The 19,843-nt window shown below is 50.6% G+C and overlaps 1 protein-coding gene across 3 annotated transcripts in view; it reads left to right on the plus strand.

Moving 5' to 3' along the window:
• Window positions 1-19,843, plus strand: part of SNTG2 (syntrophin gamma 2) — a 204,610-nt gene that overhangs the window by 117,986 nt on the left and 66,781 nt on the right. For 2 of the 3 annotated variants that reach the window (XM_066385768.1, XM_066385769.1), the window contains 5 exons: window positions 7,642-7,779; window positions 12,782-12,838; window positions 12,924-12,981; window positions 16,306-16,349; window positions 16,451-16,492. In XM_066385768.1, the coding sequence (XP_066241865.1) occupies window positions 7,642-7,779; window positions 12,782-12,838; window positions 12,924-12,981; window positions 16,306-16,349; window positions 16,451-16,492 (339 nt within the window). Of the gene's footprint in view, window positions 1-7,641; window positions 7,780-12,781; window positions 12,839-12,923; window positions 12,982-16,305; window positions 16,350-16,450; window positions 16,493-19,843 lie in introns of those variants that run through there. The other variant, XM_066385770.1, reaches the window with a different exon arrangement.

Consider the following 19,843-nt stretch of genomic DNA (forward strand, 5'->3'; position numbering starts at 1 on the left):
CAATAAATAGGATGGCCCCCCATCCTCTGACTCCGCCATTTCTTTATCGTCTGCCCGAATCCAATGGGAACCTGCATGTGAATGGCCACGATGGCGGCTCCTGGCCTTACAACTGGCATAGTTTCCGGCAGGATTCAGAGATTGGTATGGAGCCACCACCCTTGATGGGTGGGATAGAGTACTGTTTGCTGCTCTGGCTCCCCATGGCTGTCCTTTTAGGGGCCATGGGCTACATGTTTTTTACTCAAGAGGAAACTGCCCGAGGTCAAAAGCTTCAGTATGAATTACAAATAGAACGGCAGAAAAGGCTGGAATTGGAGCGAGCACTGGAGAAGGAATTACGGGTTCGCGAGTTGCAGTTTACCCTGGAAGCTGAACGTTTTCACCGGCAGTTATTGGAGAAACAACTGCGGATTCAAGAGCTCGAGTCTCAGCTTCTGGCCAAAAGCCAGCAGCCACAGGAGCCTAAACGGTCACCAAAGGAGCAGCAGCATCCGTGCTGGTGGATTGGCTTTGAGTCAGCGGGAGCAGGCGCTTGCAACTCCTCTTCTGAGGATGAGAAGGCTCAGGCTGAAGCTGCCATACGCACACTGAGAGCCCGACCAGTTGTCGCCAAGAAGGTAAAAATCCAGCAACAAAGAGTCCCTCAGGGGCAGCCACAGCCTCCTGCCCAGGTAATGGAACACTCTGTGGTCCGGCCCTATACCCAGGCAGAGCTGATGGAGTTGGGGGCACAATTTAGGCAGAAACCTACTGAATCCCTGGTAGCCTGGTTACTACGATTATGGGATATAGGGGTGGATGGCATCATGCTCTCCGGAACAGAGATGGAGAAATTGGCCGCCATTACCACACATTCTTCCTTGAGGCAGCGTCTTCAGAACTGCCATGGCAACCCAGGAGACCATACCCTATTAAAATGGGTGATGGCTGCCATTCGTATGGTTTGGCAGAACGCTGGAGAATTGCCAGGGGCAATGAGTTGGTGGCAGTGCTACAGTGAGTTAGTAAAGGTCCTTCAAGAACTAGGTATGAAGAATGCTGTTTTCAACCCTGGGTCTCGTGGGCCAGACGAGGAAGTGTTTACGGCCAAAATGAGGGAATTTGTCCTTGCTAGCGCCCCGTCAGCCCTTTTTGGGTCACTTGTGGCTATCTTGGGCCCCTATGTGGGGCAGCCCATCAATGCAGTTACACAGATGGTAGCAGATTTGGAAGAGCTGGAGGCCGCTCGGGATCATAAAGCAGTGAGGGCTGCTGCCTATGTTTCCCCCCCAACTAACAAGGGAAACGGGCCTGTAAAGGTTACCCGAACGCAGATGTGGGTAGACTTGATTGCGGCTGGAGCAGATAAGGGGAAATTGGATGGCCAGTCTAATAAAATTCTTTTGGAGCTTTGGTGGCAGCTTAAACCAGAACAGAAGTTCCAGCCACTGAGACAAAAGGCCCCAGCAGCTACCAATAAAACGTTTGGTGCGCGCACAGCTCGGTTACAAGATTATATGATACAGACGGCCGAGGGAGAGGTTAACTCCCAAGACCCATTGTACCAGTTTGAATAGGAAAAAGGCCGAGGGACCCGTCTAACGGGGATGGGCGGGGACCGGAGGCCACATGTGGAACTGGCTATCCACTGGTCCCCTTCCAATGTACAACAGGTGTTGGCCTTGGTGGATACAGGTGCAGAATGTTCCCTTCTCTTTGGAAACCCAGAGCGGTTTGCTGGGACCCCAGTGGCCATTGACGGTTATGGGGGGCAAACTGTTCAAGTGAAGCCAATAACTATTCCATTGGGGATAGGGAGACTGCCTCCTAAGCCATATAAGGTGTATGTATCTCCTATTCCTGAATATATTTTGGGGGTAGATGTCTTGCAAGGACTGTGGTTGGAAACTAGAGCTGGGGAGTTCCGGGTGCGGATCAGGGTTGTGAAGGCAGTATTGCGGGGACATGCATCACATTCCCCTTTGCAGTTACCCGTCCCTCGGCGTGTGACTAACACCAAGCAGTACTGCCTGCTAGGTGGTTATGAAGAAGTCACGGGGACAATCCTTGAACTAGAAAAGGTGGGGATCATCCGGCCAGCACACAGTCCTTACAACTCCCCAGTATGGCCTGTGCGCAAAGCAGATGGAACCTGGAGAATGACAGTAGATTACAGGGAACTTAATAAAGTTGTTCCCCCTTTGCACGCTGCTGTTCCCTTGATAGCTAACATGATGGATCGGCTAAGCCATGAGTTGGGGACATACCACTTTGTGGCAGACTTGGCCAATGCTTTTTTCTCTATTGATATAGTCGCAGAGAGTCAAGACCAATTTGCCTTCAGTTGGGAAGGGAGACAATGGACCTTTACAGTGTTACCCCAGGGCTATTTTCATAGCCCCACCTTGTGCCATGGGCTGGTGGCTGCTGACCTGGCTAAATGGAAACAGCCAGAGGTAGTCCGCATGTACCATTATATTGATGATATTATGCTAACTAGTGATTCTCTTCCAGAATTGGAGCAAGCAGTCCCTACCCTGCTATCCCATTTGAAAGCATGTGGCTGGGCAGTTAACGAAAACAAATTACAAGGACCAGGGTTATCTGTTAAATTCTTGGGAGTTGTCTGTTCGGGTAAGACAAAAGTTATCCCTGACGCAGTTATAGATAAGATTCAAGCATACCCCGTGCCCACTACGGTAAAACAGTTACAGGAATTCTTAGGTTTGTTGGGGTATTGGCGAGCATTTATACCGCATTTGGCTCAGTTACTACACCCCTTGTACACCCTTATTCGAAAGGGGGTTCGCTGGGATTGGACTGAGCAGGCGCAAGGTTCATTTGCAGCTGCTAAGAGAGCTGTCAAGGTGGCACAGGCCTTGAATGTGTTTGATCCTGCCAGGCCCTGTGAGCTGGATATTCATGTAACCTCGGAGGGGTTTGGATGGGGCTTGTGGCAACGGACAGAGCGCCTACGGCAACCTATTGGATTTTGGTCCCAATTGTGGAAAGGTGCTGAAGTTCGTTACTCATTAGTAGAGAAGCAGCTGGCAGCTGTGTATGCTGCCCTCCTGGCAACTGAGAGTATTACAACCACAACACCAGTTACAGTCAAAACAACATACCCTATAGCTGGATGGGTGAGAGATTGGGCAACTAAACCACGTAGTGGTATGGCCCAAATGTCTACCCTGGCCAAGTGGGGTGCCTATCTGCAACAACGCTGTGCTCTTAGCACCAGCCCATTGAGGGCAGAACTGCAGGAAGTCTTGGGTCCAGTCACCTATGCGACCTTAGAGTCAGGTGCATCTGGGGCTCAGGAGGCAGAACCTGAGGTCAGTCCCTACCAGGAGGGGCGGGTGCCTATCCCCGAAGATGCCTGGTATACTGATGGTTCCAGCAGGGGCCAACCTGCCAAATGGATGGCTATCGCCTTCCATCCGGCCACTGAGACTATTTGGATGGACACGGGTACAGGCCAAAGCAGCCAATGGGCAAAGCAGCCAATGGGAAGAATTAAGAGCTGTTTGGCTAGTTGCCCATAATGAACCTTCACCTCTGGTGATCTGTACTGACAGTTGGGCTGTCTATCGTGGACTGACCCTTTGGATTGCTACTTGGCACATTAACCAGTGGATGGTAATGCACTGTCCTCTATGGGGTCAGGCCATGTGGCAGGACTTATGGGAAATAGGACACCAGAAGCAGGTGACAGTATATCATGTCACAGGGCATGCCCCTCTAGCCCATCCTGGGAATGATGAGGCAGATACGTTGGCAAGGGTGCGATGGTTGGAGACTGCACCTGCAGGTGATGTGGCACAGTGGCTCCACCGGTGCCTGCTCTATGCAGGACAGAAAACTATGTGGGCTACAGTTAAGGCTTGGAACTTGCCTGTGTCCTATGCAGAGGTACTTGCAGCCTGTGAGCAATGTGCAGTATGTTCCAAGGAACACCCTCGGAGACCACTGGTGTCACCTGACAGATCCAGAGGGGTCATGTTTCACTGACACGATGGCAGATAGACATCATTGGACCCTTACCAAAGTCAGAAGGGTACCAGTATGCAGTCACTTGTGTAGATACTGCCACCGGGCTGCTTGCTGCTTACCCCGCTCGTAACCCTGACCAGAGGGCAGTCATTCAGGCTCTGGACCGCCTGAGTGCTGCATACGAGCGACCGCTGGTCCTTGAAAGTGACAATGGTACCCACTTCACTGGTTCAACGGTGAGGCAATGGGCTCAAAAACTGGGGGTGGACTGGAAGTACCATGTTCCCTACCATCCCCAGGCTGCTGGTATCATTGAGCGTTATAATGGACTCTTAAAGCAGGGACTGCGACAGGAGGGGGGGCACCGGCTCTCTTACTGGATGGACACGCCGCTTATGGACAGTACTTTGGATTTTGAATGAGCGACCTCAACGGGGAAGCCCAGCTCCAGTAGAGGCCCTCCTGCATCGGACAGCTGCCCCTGTTCAGTTGCAGATACGCACCAAGGACATTTTACTCAAGCCAAGTTTCGGACAGCAGGGCAACGTGCTCTTGCCTGCTCCAACAGCCCTTCTTAAAGGCCAACGGCTTCAATGGACTTGGCCCTGGACTGTACAGGCCCCCCATCTGAGATGGGTGGCCTTGTTGGCACCATGGGGAAAGGGGTTAGAGGTGGACCTCCAGTTAACTCCTTGGGCAACCAGCACCTGGCCACCTAAGGTAGAAGTGTATTATCCCTTGAGTGCTCAAGGGGACAGCATTTTGAAGGGCACCTTTGTAATTTCTTTATGGCCAATAATGAGTTCCCCTATTTTACTACACATAGAACCAGCAGATGCTGGTGTATTGGCCAATAAGGTTTGGTATGCCCGCTCAGGGCGGCCTCTGGTGCCAGCTACGGTGCTGTCTGCAGACAAAACTCTGGCCTGTATTCTGCCGGAGGGAAAAGATTTGCCTCTCTTGGTGCCACTGACAGCTCTCTCATTTCGCCCATAGTTTTTGATCTGTTAATCCTGTTGCTGTAGTTGGTACTATTTCTGTTTATGCAATGTATCCTACTCCTTGCACAGTGACCATCATGGAAGATGCCTGTGGTTTAGATTGTAAAGCGAGCAAAAGGGGTGGAATGTTGGTCAAGTGGGTTTGTAAATATGATGTATATGTTTGCTCGCTTGTGACTTGTATTGGGTGTGGGGGACAGGCTGTGGGCAGGCCGGGTCGTTGTAGCCTAAGGTTTGGTTTTGGGACTGGGCTTTTCCCCACACTCTTGACTGATTGTATGGTCTGGGTGGTGTACTCTCATGAGGAATCCAATTGTGCCTTGGATGGGTGACTTTGTATCAGAGACTTCCTTGTTTGTATATTGGATTAAGGGATTTTGGTTTTCTACACTATAAAGTGGGACAGACCAGGAGCTTGGACACACAGTTCCTGCTATCACAATTGCAGGGGCTTCCCTGATCCCTTGCCCTTCATGGGAAGAGCTGGTTTTCTGCTTTTCCTTTGTCTTCTTTTGTGGTTTGCCTGTCTTGGTGAGACACCAATAAATAGGATGGCCCCCCATTCTCTGACTCCGCCATTTCTTTATCGTCTGCTTGAATCCAATGGGAACCTGCATGTGAATGGCCACGATGGCGGCTCCTGGCCTTACAGCACCCCACCATCTTGGCTGCTTCTCCTGGCCTCTTCCACATGGCCTCTCTCTGCTCTCCTCCTCTCTCTCCTCTAATGCTAATCTCAGAAACCGAGAGAGCAAGGTCCTGGTCTGCCCCACTTCATAGTGCAGAAATCAAAACCTTTAATCCAATATACAAATAAAGAAGTCTCTGATACAAAATCACTTATCTGAGGCATGATGGGATTGTACCACCCCACATAAAAAAGGGTGGGAAAGGCTTAGTCCTAAAACCAAGCTCCAGGCTACAAGGATCCTGCCTGCCCACAGCCCGCCCCCAACACACATTAATATCACCTGGGCTACGGGCTTCTACATGGGCAGTGTCATCTTTAACAAAGTGAGCATAATCTATTTTATCTGCCCAACAGGTAGGTACTTTATAACAAAATGAGACAGGTTCTATAGGCTTGTTCTTAAGCTGAATTTGTATGTAAGTTGGAAAAGGTACATTTATCTATTTAATGCAACTTACACAGGTGTTTGTCTTACATAGTATTCAGTTTTACCTTCTTGTGCACATAAATACTTGAGCATTTTCAAACCTATAGAAGCTATCTTGTTTGCAGCACGGGGACCTCCTGTAATGTTGACTGTTGCACAGACCGAGCAGACCAAGATACAGAGACAATGTCAGGTTTGGAATTCTTCATTGAGGAGTGCCGTGCATAGCGCCCTTGCTCTGTGCAGCTGAAGACTGGGCTAAATTGTAAACCTGCCCATTTGGCTGACGTAGACGAGACCTTTGTTCACTGGGCTTCTCCCTGCCCTGTGCATTTTCATAGCTTTTATTTTAAAGTTTTTTTCAGTAAGTAGTGTTCCTCCTGTAATTCCTGTCAACAAGTCAGTGGAGTAAACGTGCTTGCTTCAGAATAATCAGGGCAAATGCACTAAGAGCAGGACTCAGTGGGGGCACAGGTAAAACGAGACCAGGTCCCAGGTGTGTGCTGTGACTGGCCTGGTGACTTGGGTGGCTGTCGGAGTGAGTCTGGATACATTTCACAGATAGGGTCTGTGGGATTTGCTGGTGGGCTAGATGAGAGGCAGGGAAAGGCAGGTCAAAGGGCACCCTGCTAGGGCTGAGACACCAGAGTGATGACATTGCCACGTAGCAGGACGGGAAGTCACAGGGTGTTCTTGTGTTGTTTTTGGTGTTTTTGTTTTTGAATGGCAAAGGCCAACATTCAGTTTAATTTTTTTATTTTTCAATTACAGCCATTATCTGCTATTATTTTGTGTGTTTATGCATGTGTGCGCATGTGCATATGCGTGTCTGTGTGCATGCATGCACGTGTGCATGTTTGTGCAGGCACACGTGCACATCTATGTATGCATGTGTACATGTGTGTGTGTGCACGCACACGTGTAGGTGGTGACTAGGACACTAAAAGGGACAACACAGCTGTGCCGTGGACAGCATGCGGTCAGGACCCACCGAGGCAGCAGTGGAGCTTTGTGTTGGGCCGCTCACCAGACAGTCCTGCACGGGAGCCCCTCCTTCAGGAAGGGTAGAGGCCGTGCTGCCCTGCCAGGGGTGGGGCCTGGCTGGTCTGTCTCAGTGACTGGCAGGTGGAAAGGGAGAAGCTTGAGGAAGGGCTATGGTACAGGGACCAGGCCATGTCTGCATCACAGGGCAGGGGATCTGGGTGACATTTCAGCATCACCCCTCAGGCCTGTGTCCTTCAGCACAGACACGACTGCTTTTCTGGACCAAATGTGAAGCGCTGGGTAGCATCGGTACACAGGTGTGGCTGACTGCCCATCCCGAGCGCTGCACTGCTCCTAGAGCTGACACCGCCCCCCCCTCTCCCCAGCTGCCAGGAGTCTGGCAGGTGCAGCCTGGGGCTGCTGGGTGTCCGTTCTTAGGAAGTTGCTGGAAAGGAGCAGCTTGCAGTGTGGGTGTCCTGCCCGCCCTCACCTGCCCCCTACCTGCCCCCTCTCTTTACCTGCCTGCCGCCCTCACCTGCTGTGTGCTCTTCCTGTGTCTGCAGACGAAAGCTGGCATCGCCCTGCTGCACAATGAAGCGTCTGGCCACACCTACAACGTACGGCTGAAGCTGACGAGAGAGGTCCTGACAGTCCAGAGGCAGGATGTCGTCTGTGTGAGTGGAAGCAACCCCCATGCAAATGTAAGTGCCCACATCTCCAGGCACCATGCACCACACTCCCGAGAGGAGCCAGGGCCCACACACACGATGGTGCCCCTGCGTGCACATGCCCAGCGCTGACTTGGCTGTCACAGAGCAAGCTGTCATTGTCAAGGTTATGTCACTTACTCTCCCTGACTGTCTTAATTTCTCTGCTGACATGAGTCCCGTAAAGAGCTTTACCAAAAAGAAGCCGCAGATGCCCCAGCAGGAAACGTGACATTCTCATTGGGAGTTCAGAAGACCTGATGTGACAGATAATCTACTTACTAGAAGACTTGCGGTTTCCACGTAGAAAGGGGACAAGGTGACCAAAGCAGACAGGTTTAGTGTTAGGGTTAGGGTTAGGGTTAGAGTTAGTGTCAGGTCTGTCCCTGCGCCACTGGGGGTGTGAGGATGAGCTTCTCTGAGAACGTGTGGTCCTTGGCTTAAATCACAACTTCTGACTCACAAATGAAGTTTTCTTATGGGTGAGAAACTTATGTGTTATGTTGCCAGTTCACGCGGTGTCTCTGGAGGCAGGGACTCTGGAGACCCCTTATTTTTCTGGTTTCTGTGACCTCATGATTTTTGCCTGGGAAATGAAATGTGTACAATCCTCCAGACCTCCCTCCATGGGCACAGCTGTCCGCCCAGCACAGGGTTGTTGCTGAGACGTGCCCTCCAACTGGAGACACAGGGCTGTGTTGACCTCTGAGGCATGCACGGCTCCTCCCGGGCAGCAGAGCTTGTGCCTGCACATGGGATCCTGCTTCTTCCGTTGTCCGTACCCACATCGCCGCCCCCTACCACAGGCCTGTGGCCCCAGCGCCCACCCTGGCACCAGCCAGATGTTCCCTATGGGTCCAGGACCGCCCTCCTGCTTTCTTCTCTTGAATCTTGGGCCCAGATCGGGTTTCTCTCATCCTGCCATGGCCACTCCTCATTCTGGAGGATACCCCCACCCCCGTTGTCCACCCCCAGTTCTCACAAGGGTTCCAAGTCTTTTCTTGCTGAAATGTGGCCACATCATGAGCACAATCCCCCACCCCCATCTCCATCATCTTGACTTCTCTCCCCTTATGTTTGCACCAGACAGGTGGGGTGGGAGGGACCTTAGGGCAGTTTGTAGCCATTAAAACAACCACCCTTCCTAATACAGTGGTACCTTGAGATACGAACAGACCAACATATGATTTTTTTTTTTTAAGATACAAGCTGCGACTCGGTCCATATTTTTGTTCGAGATCCGAGCGAAATTCTGAGATACGATTCGTAATTCGGAAAGCTGCCGCTAGTTGGCGCGTTGGCGCACGGGTCCAGTATCGGCAGTTTGATATACGAGTTGACTTACAAGCTCGGTTACAGAACGAATTAAATATGTATCTCAAGGTACCTCTGTAATGTTTTATAATCTATGGAGAATCTCAGATGAGTTAGAGTAAAAACACTTATTTTTACGCTACAGGAAACATAAATTTCACCTCTTTTTTCATTATATCTGAGTCTCTAACGAGGGTTTCTTGTTGAAAATGACCCGTTTCCCCCCTTTGCCCCCCCCCACAGAAAACTGAGTACATGTTATTGCGTAAAACTTATGTTTATAACATCTGATGTGGAGACGAGGGATTTCCCCAAACAGCGCTTTCAAGGATCGTAATAGGAAACTTAACTTGAATATCCCAAACTCACTTTTTTATTTTGTTTGTTTGACAGACACGTTTGATGGGTAAAGAAGTACCTTTGTCTTTGGAAACAGCTCTAAAGACTTGACAGCCAGGATAGGGTGGGGCTGACTGACTTCTGGTTATGATGGGGCCAGCTACCACATGTGAGCTCGGTTCAGTGTCGCAACAGTTTTGGATTAGATGACGGAACGGGGAAGAATTTTTCCTGACGGATCTTATCTCGCGCGTTTGTGACAAAATTGAGCTGGACCAAATGTGAACGGATTACTGACTAGTTACTGTAGACCCCGGACTTCATTCCCCAGAGTCTCACACCTTTAGCTGCATCCTGGGTTCGTTCCTCTGAGTGGTGAGTGAGCCCTGAGCCTGGAAGGAAGCCATGTTTGTGGGAACCGTGCAGCTTGAGTGAGCGGGTCCCTGTGGCCACCATTTCTTTTTGTAGTCAAGCCTCCGTCAGGTCACACCCGTGCCCACTCTTATCAGTGGCTGGAACAACTCCGTGTGTAATGAGTAAGTTAACGGAAGAACGTCTGTTTAGGTTTAATTAGAAAATCCCCTTTGATAATATTAGTTCCTGTCTGGGTCCGTTCACAGAACCACTGTGGGTGGTTCTGCCCAGGACTTAGCGTGACCAGCTCTTGTCTGTGGGCCATAGTCAGGACACATAGGAGGAGGGACTGTGTGTGGAAAGGTTTCAGTTAAAAGCTGCAGCCTGACCTGTGATGGCACAGTGGATAAAGCGTCGACCTGGAAATGCTGAGGTGGCTGGTTCAAAACCCTGGGCTTGCCTGGTTAAGGTACATATGGGAGTTGATGCTTCCTGCTCCTCCCCCTGTTCTCTCTATCTCTTTCCTCTCTCTCTCTCTCCCTCTCTCTCCCTCCAATAAAAATGGATAAATAAAATCTTTAAAAAAAAAAGTTGCAAGAGTTATGTTTCCTTTTTTTTTTTTTTTTTTTTTTTTTTTACCATCCACTGACTTTTACAAGTTTCATTTGAAAAAAAAAAAGTTCTCAGGCGTGAAAATATCAAATGCATTTTAGAACCTTGATAGTCACAGAATCTTCCTGTATGGACACTTGGCTTAGCTGAACTTTTCTCCCCTCTTGAAAAAGCACTAGGAACACTTTATGCTTGAATGAGAGAGTTTTACAAGATAAAAAAGAACAACTTTTCATAAAAGAGACTGAACATTGTAACAGTTTTTTGGAACTTAATGGCTTGCCGCGGACTTCCCTGTAGAGACCTCACATAACTTCTGTCTTCAGTCTGCTCAGGCTGCCCTCCCTAAAGAGCAGAAGTCCATTGTCTCACTGTTCCAGAGGCCAGAATCCAAGACCAAGGTGCTGGCAGGCTTAGGTCCTCTGGCTTCCAGGCGTTCTCTTCCAGACGACCGTCTTCCCGCTGTGTCTTCACGTGGCCGCTCCCCCATTGCGGTGTCTTCCTCTCCATGTAAGGACACATGTCCTGGAGGACCAGGCCTGGCCCTTTGACCTCACTTAACTTAATTAGGTCCCAGAGACCCTAACTCCAAACACTGTCCCATGGGGCTCAGAGTGACAGCATGGGGATTGGGGGACACCATCAGTATGTAGCGACTTCATACATTGGACCCTGCTGACCAGCCTCACTTTCCAGATGCAAACACTCCGTGTTGCAGAAATTCCAATGCCTGAGCCAGACTTTCTCAGGAAATGTTAGCAGACTGCATAGAGCACTACCTGAGTAAATGGTGTTCTAGTTCTAGTAAACAAATACTAAAAATACTTATGATGCATTTTTTTTTCTTCCCTGTGAGGAATATGAGTCTAGATTTTGGGTCTGCACTTACCCATTTTGCCACAGGGGATCATTTTTTTCTATTTCCGTTGAATTACCTTCTTGAGATCTGTACGTGAATAAGATGACAAGTTTAAATGCCATTATTTGGCAAAGTCTGTAGAGATAGAAACAAACTTGTTTCTTCTAAAAAAAATGTTTTTTCTAATAGGCACTTACTTGCTTTCAGTACGGTTCAGATGCTCACATGGATGGCTGAGGTTGAACATATTATTGAGTATTTTGAGAAATCCCATGTAATAGACCTTCTTGGTTAATAGGATCTTAGATAATACAATCTTTTAATTTTATGTTTCTCAGAAAATTTATCTTAAACGCATAAAGTGTGATTGTCACCCAAGGAGTATTTCCCCACATGTCCAGGGTGAGGAGCAAAGCGGGAATTCAGGGCATCCTGGGTGAACGAGTGTGATCTAGAGGGGATGCGTGAGAGATCTCACACATAAGAGGTTAGGAGACGTCCACCGGTCCATCCCCACGGGAGGGCACACTGAACTTCCAGCTGTCCATCCCCGGGGACCCTTTTAAACAGGGTCAGCACCCCCAGCCAGTGTACGGGACAGTAACTGAATAATCGTGCTCACTTAGGAATTAGCCTAGAAAGGATGGGACCATGTAGAGCAGGGGTCCTCAAACTACGGCCTGCGGGCTGCATGCGGCCCCTGCCACACTTCCAGAAGGGGCACCTCTTTCGTTGGTGGTCAGATGCATCTGCATCCTGTGCTCCTGGAGTACTGTATGTGGCGGCGCCACAAAGCGCAGCATCGCTCACGTACAGTACTACTTCCGGTGACGTGGGACACATGCATCACGGCTCCAGAGAAGCGCGTCATATCACTTGTTACGGTTAGCAGTGACAAATATGGAACCGGACATTGACCATCTCATTAGCCAAAAGCAGGCCCATAGTTCCCATTGAAATACTGGTCAGTTTGTTGATTTAAATTTACTTGTTCTTTATTTTAAATATTGTATTTGTTCCCATTTTGTTTTTTTTACTTTTAAAATAAGATATGTGCAGTGTGCATAGGGATTTGTTCATAGTGTTTTTTATAGTCCAGCCCTCCAACCGTCTGAGGGACAGTGAACTGGCCCTTGTGTAAAAAGTTTGGGGACCGCTGGTGTAGAGAGATGGGCAGAAAGAGAACAAATTTCCCAGACGGAGCCCAGTGATCCGGGAAAACGGGATCGGTGTCGTTCCTTGGGGACAGTATGAGGGACGACAGCTTGGCAGGAACTCTGCGTGGGTTTTACATAACACACGTCACTGGGCCTGTTTTTATCTTTTCAACTTTGTTTCCTTATTCGACATCACAGATGGAAGACGTGAAATTGAGTCATTCCTGTTGTATCCGAGTAATGCCGCTTTTGCAAACACAGTTAAACAATTTAACTGAAGATGTTCTCTATGCATGCTGCGTACACTTTCTGATGGTGCGTTGTAACCTGAACTTGGTTTGTTTTTTGAAATTTCTTAAAGCGCAGAACTGTTACACTTCGCAGAGAGCCTGTTGGCGGCTTGGGCCTGAGCATAAAGGTACGATCCGCCCCCCACCCCACCCTACATTCCCCTGTGATGAACTCTTCAGTGTCGGTTATACCCACACTCCTCTGTCTTCCAGGGAGGCGCTGAGCATGGAGTTCCTGTCGTCATATCGAAAATATTCAAAGACCATGCAGGTAAAAACAGCCAAGATGGCTGTGGTGCATTGTGACAGTTCGGGAGATAATATATTACTTAACACGAAAAACTAGCAACTCTTTATTTTGCTTGATTGTGTACATTTGCCATTTACTTCTGGGGGTGTGTCTTACTTTATTCCTGATGCCATGGGGTTTTGTTTCCACTGGCCCTGCAGACCCAGGGAGAGAGTCCCCTCTGAAGGCACACTGACTCTGGGGTTTGGGCGCCGGGTTTTCTAATGACCTGGGGGGCACTGGGCTGGCTCGTCAGTGATCGACAGAAGGAAGCAGCGGCTTTGGGGACACGCCCCCAACTCCTTTTGTGTCCTGAGCGGTCACTGTGCAGGAGGGAAGCTGGCAGTGCTGGCTCTTCTCCAGGGCTGGGCAGCTTGTTTTTCGTAAAAAAGAGAGATTGTCTGGTATAACAGAGTCAGTCCGTTAGGTGGTGCTTGTGGGTCCAGCTCCTGTAGGACCCTCACGTGTGGTAGTGCCTCCCCCACCCCGTTTTGTCTGCCCCTAGTCCAGAGCCCAGACGTGGGTGACCTGCGGCATCTCAGCTGGAGAGGAACTAAGGACAGACCCTGAGTGTGGTCATTGGCAGGGAGGAAAACAGGGGTGTCGTCACCACCGGGGGCAAAGCCCACACACATGGTCGGGGTGCAGAACTCTCAGGCCCCCAATGTCACCCAGACCGGAGCCACCGTCAGAGCAGTGCCCTGCGGAGCCTGGAACAGTGTTGGCCTGGTCCCCACCCCTGGGCTCTGCAGGTGCAGGGAGCTTACAGGCGGTGCCCCTCGCCTCCTGCCAGGGAGGCTCCCTGCCGGTCCCATATTGCCGCAGAGACGGTTGACTTGGCATGTGAGCCCTACAATGACTTGAGTTCATTCTTGGGGAATGAGAGATGTTAACCACGAAAGACCAATAGCTGCGTCTGCCTGAAGGCTCTGTTTAGGACTCGACTCAACAACACGTGTTTTCCCCTTTCTGAGTGAAGTCACCAAACCACCTCTGTTGTGAGGCAGACGGGCTGGCCCTGAGTCAGGGTGGAGGTCCGTGAGCCGTCCACGGCTGCCGACCTCACCCAGGGGTTTCCCCGACTGCTGCCCCGTCCCTAGTCAGGAAGGAAAACGGGCACATGTGGCGCTCCTTGGAACCGTTTTTCTTGGTAACACAAAAGGATTGCAGTTTTGTAAGAAAATACATCTTTAATTAAAACCGTAGGTAGCAGGAAAGAGCGGTATAAGTCTCTGAATCAAAGGATCTTTTTTTTTTTTAATGTTTGTAAAGTGCGGCAAAACAAACATGGACGCTCCGTTGGCCTGAAGCATCCGGTGCTGTGTCCAGTGTCACGGCTGCGAGACTGGGCTCCCCGCAGACGCTCCGGGCCATGGCAGGGACAGAGCCACCATGTTTGGTCACCCCTGTGCCCTGCTCTCTGCCCCACACGCCTGCGTCTGTTTCCACAACCCTCATCAGTGCCCTCAGTTTAGGGATATTTTGATTTGCGGATGTAAATACAAGTTTCAGAGAAGAGTGAGGACATGGGAATAAGATTAGCATCAGATGAACAAAAGAATTTTTTTTTCACTTTTTTTCTTTTTGTATTTTTCTGAAGCTGGGAACGGGGAAGCAGTCAGACAGACTCCCGCATGTGCCCGACCAGGATCCACCTGGCACACCCACCAGGGGGCGATGCTCTGCCCATCTGGGGTGTTGCTCTGTTGTGACCAGAGCCATTCTAGCACCTGAGGCAGAGGCCACAGAGCCATCCCCAGCGCCTGGGCCATCTTTGCTCCAATGGAGCCTTGGCTGCGGGAGGGGAAGAGAGAGACAGAGAGGAAAGAGAGGGGGAGGGGTGGAGAAGCAGATGGGCACCTCTCCTGTGTGCCCTGGCTGGGAATCGAACCCGGGACTTACGCACACCAGGCCGATGCTCTACCACTGAGCCAACTGGCCAGGGCCGAAACAAAAGGATTTGATGCTTCACTCAGAGAAAAAACGTGTTTCCAACGAGGAGCCCACAGTCCCAGAGTGGTGGGGGAGGGCTCGCCTAACCGTCACCATGAACCTCAGAGCAGACACCAGCCTGGCTGGCAGCTGGGGGATGTGCAGGAGGGGGCCCGGCTGGTCCCTGTCCCTGGAGTCAGAGTGGCTCAGACAGTTCTCCTCACACAGGCACCATCCCTGCCTGCTGCTGGGAAGGTGCAGTGACTCAAACCCATAGTCTCAAAATGGAGTCGCCTTCTCCCAGGCCTCCTCCCCGTCTGCACCTGTGACCCTGAGAGGCAAGTGGTGTCCCTGTTCTGTCGTGACCTCATCCTGTCGGACTGTCCCCCCTCTGTCACCCTGTCCTACAGGGCTCACGTGCACGTGTTGGAGGTGACGCTGCCATCCCCTCACTCCCGGGCTCCCCCACGGCTACCACGCTGGAGGGTCTCAGAGGCATCTGTGTGTGTCACTCGTGTGCTGGTGCTAGGGACAGGGCAGCTGTGTGATCTGAATGCAGCATGTGCCGTGGAAGTGGCCTTCCCAGGCTCTGCTGTGTGCCGAGTGTCTGCGTCCCACGCGGCCTCGCAGTGTCTGCATCCCTGTCTGTGTGCGGGATGCTCACACCCACACCAGACATTCACAGAGACGGGAAGTAAGCAGATGCGTCCACTCTCCCTGTATCTCTCAGACTTGATTTTCAGGTGGAATAGTCCGTGCTCCTTTCCAAGGTGAAACCCATGGCAGTGATGTGGCGCAGGCTCTGGCTAAGGAAGTCAGGCCGTCCGTGCCAGTTTGCTCCAGGGAGGACGGGGGCTTCCCAGTGGCTCTGGGGTTTCTGCTTTATTGTTGGTGTTGACTTAACAAAAAATGGGGGTGGAGGCCCCACCACAGGCAGGGCACCCTCACTGGGGAGGCAGCATGGGTGCCCCACCCCCGACACAGGCTTGTACTTAGAAAGAGATGCTTTCAGTGTCTTAAGTCAGCCATCTGTTCAGCTTCGGAGGGCTGCCTGGGCTGCGGTGTTGGCATTTCCCACACCCATGCACACCCATGCATACCCGTGCACACACACTGACACACATGCTCTGTTCTCACATGCATACACACATCCACAGCCCCATGCACACCTGCAGGCACATTTACCTGCATGTGCTCACGTTCACCACACACACACACACACGTGCACACACTGACACACTCACATGTGCAATCGCATGTGCATATGCCAACACGTGCACACACATGTAAGCCTTCCCTGTTGCTGCAGACAAGGGACAAAATGTGACGTCGCTGACTTTCTCTTAACACTTTGCCACTTTTGCAACTTTGCAGCTGACCAGACAGGGATGCTGTTCATAGGGGACGCTGTTCTGCAGGTCGGTAGCTCAGACTTTAGCCCTGACTTGGTCGCATGTTTGTTTCGCACTCACAGTTGTCAACCATTATCCTCAACACTCTTCCCTTGTCATCTATTCAGGTTAACGGCATTCATGTGGCAAATGCAACCCACGAGGAAGTGGTAAGTGTGTTCCTTTATCTACCTTTTGTTCTGTTTTATCAGATGTTATTTTATTCCCGTTTTCTCTCTGAAGTTATACCTCACCGAGTGTATCCGTAGACACAGAGTTTTAGAGTTGGGCAGACAAGTTCAGAAGATGCTGTGAGTCATGTTTCAAAGGGACCTCCATGCCAGGTGCACCGTGTTGCGTGCCGGGAGCACATCTCAAACATTACCTAGTGCGTCCTCACAGCCCCTGCAAAGGCAAATGCCACCAAGTCTGTCTCCACAATGGGAGGAGTGAAATTCAGGGATAAGGCCACCCGGGCTGGCTTGAGGGTCCCCGTCCATGCCGACAGCAGCCTCTGTCGGGTTTCCACACGCCACCACCCTCTTGCCATGCTCGTCTGGCCCTGGGGGATGTTTCACCTGTGGTGGCTGCCGGGGATGCTGGCATGTCGACATGAGGTCAGTTCCCTCCGTGGAAGGGACTTTGCCTCATGTGGGTTCAGGCTCCACTGTACAAGGAAGAGTGAGGTAAGCTTTCAGCCTGCAGCTTTAGTTCCACAGTGTGTCCTTGCAATGTGGCCGCATGCAAGACACGTGTGAGGAAGGGCCACAGGCACACAGTTGGGCATGGTGCCTCAGATACAGCAGACCACAGGTGGTGATGAGGCCGGGTCTTGTAAATGAGAGGGAGGGCGAAGGGAGGTCAGGTGGAGCTGTCCACGGGCTGTGGCCAGCACAGAGGTGTCCACGAGAAAGGGGCAGGACACGGCTGAGCTGGAAGGTACTCCTGGCCGTCAAACTTCACATGGAGTTCTATTGTGTCCGAGCCAGGGTAGTCACGCCCTGTTTGAGTTTAACACTCGCTGTGGAGGGGCAGGTGTCGAACCCTCACCGTGATTCTCATCCATCAGCGTTTTCTGTCTAGTTTCAGGTCAGGGCCAGTGACCCACCCTACCAAAGAGTCGCTCTGTCTGCATGACGTTGACTTCCCAGGAAGCCAGCACTCAGTCCTCAGTGGTCACTCAGAGGGCTGACCGTGACTGTCCAGCCTCCATCCCTCCCTCAGGGTATATTGACTGACTGCTCCTGCCTGGGCCCCGAGAAAAGACTCACAAATGAGAGAAAATTGCTTTTTGGTCTCAAGGGACTTAGAGTTCTAGGCTCATGTTCAAATGATGGCAGCTTTAATTTTTCTCAATTTTTCAGACTTCTGTTTGCCTTTGAACTTAACGTTGTGTTAGCTGTCCAGTTTCTGCTGGAGTTTTGTCTCTTAATGTGAGAAAACACATAATTTGAGGAGAGACCGTGTGCAATGTAATGGCTTTCCTCCCAACCCTGGGGGAATCATTGCGGTCATCTAGGGTGCGCACTTGGAGTAAACGACCTGTAATCCTTATAAATGGAGCTACTATAATATTTGACTGGTACAAATATACTTTTTGAACCAAATGATCAAATTGTACATCTACATTGCTACGTAACACAAAAAACATGATTGGAGCACTGTTAACAAGACATGTAATCTCAGTTTTTCAGTTTCATAAAGTTCACAAAAATATTAAATTTGTAAGAGAGCCCATCAATCACATAGTTTTACACACTCATTTTTCAGAGTCTATTCTAGATTCGATTAATTCCAAAAGAAAAATGCCAATTCTGTTCAGCACGAGAGTCCACAAAAATTAATCCTAATCATTCTACATAGTAACTCCTGCTTTGAAAAAGTTTTACTACTTGAAACATGTAACGTCTGTTTTGGTTTTTTTTGAAGTGAGAAACAGGGAGGCAGTCAGACTCCCACATGCCCCTGACCAGGATCCACCTGGCATGCCCTCCAGGGGGCGATGCTTGGCCCAGCTGGGGCGTTGCTCCATTGCAACCAGAGCCATTCTAGCGCCTGAGGCGGAGGCCATGGAGCCATCCTCAGTGCCCGGGCCAACTTTGCTCCAATGGAGCCTTGGCTGCAGGAGGGGAAGAGAGAGACAGAGAGTAAGGAGAGGGGACTGGGAATTGAACCTAGAACTTCCACACGCTGGGCTGATGCTCTACCGCTGAGCCAACTGGTAGGACCTGTAACATCTGTTTTTATCCACATGGATGTATGATGTCTTGGCAGCCATGGAGGAGAATGAGCTGTCCGTGAGTTTATAGGATAGGTTTGGGGACATGTCGCCATTCAGAGAAAAAAGAAACTTGATCGCTGGGAAGTCACTCTGTCTGACTTCTCTGTGCAGAGGGAAATGATACCTGGTGGGGTCCCTGTCCCCTCCCCCATGGTCTGTGAAGCCCCTCCGCTCCCTGCAGGGAGAACTCACAGAGCGCCCACAAACTCCTTTATTGTGAGCAGACAGGAGACCTTAGCAGCCCTTCCTCTTGTCACGAGAGCATTTGTGCTGTGATGAAGAAACAGGCAGATGTAACTGGATCACGTAGCAGATGGAGGTCGATAGAGAAGTGGACGGATAAGTCAATAGATTATAGGTAGGTAGATGATTGATCTGAGTAAGTGACACCAATAAGCTGTTCGTCAGTTGGGAATGTATTTGGAGAGGTGGCTCTCCACTCCGATGCATACGAGTCGCCTGGCCCCACCAAGGTTTGCTAGATGCCTTTGGTCTGCAGTGCCCTCCCTGAGTCGCAGAGCCCTGAAGAAGAAGGCCCCAGATTGTAGGAATAGAAAGCCAACTCCAGTGAAGTCCTGGTGTGGTCTGTGGGCAAGCTATGTGTGACCAGTGGGCACCATGCAGGCCTGCACTCAACTTTTCCACCAGGACCTGATCATGCCGTCCCATACCCTTGCTCCCTACTGGTCGTGGAGATGCATATACCTGCCTGTGCAGTTTGGTGGGACAGATGACACTCAAGTCTTGTTGTTTCGTGTTGTGGCTTTTTGGCCCATGGTAAGGCACTCACACACTATCAGGCCCAGTAAGTAGTCTAGAGCCTTTTCAAGAAGAGAGCGTATATGTGGGGTTGTTGTACATGTGTGTTTCATGCATGTGTGGTTATGTGTTTAGTGTGTGCGTGCACACATATGTGGGTTTATTGTGCATGTGTGTTTTGTGTGTATGTGTGTGCATGCTCCAGAGTCACAGGATTAGTGCTCTCTGATCCTCAGTCCAGGTCTCTGGTAATGTGAAAAAAAGAGTGGTCAGCATCCCAGAGCAGCGAGGCTCTGAGTGACCTCTGTGTCACACAGAGCCTTACTGGATCAAGCATCTTCCCATCATCGGGTTAGAGTGTGGCGTGCCCTGATGCTGCTGTTGCAAATATCCTCACACTCTGCAACTAGGCCCGGGGGTGGGGGTCCAGTGGCCCTCTGGTAGGCCTGTGTCAGACTTTTCCACAGGCTGTTGTTAAAGA

Source organism: Saccopteryx leptura, chromosome 5 (assembly GCF_036850995.1).
Source record: "Saccopteryx leptura isolate mSacLep1 chromosome 5, mSacLep1_pri_phased_curated, whole genome shotgun sequence".
NCBI classification, from domain to species: domain Eukaryota; kingdom Metazoa; phylum Chordata; class Mammalia; order Chiroptera; family Emballonuridae; genus Saccopteryx; species Saccopteryx leptura.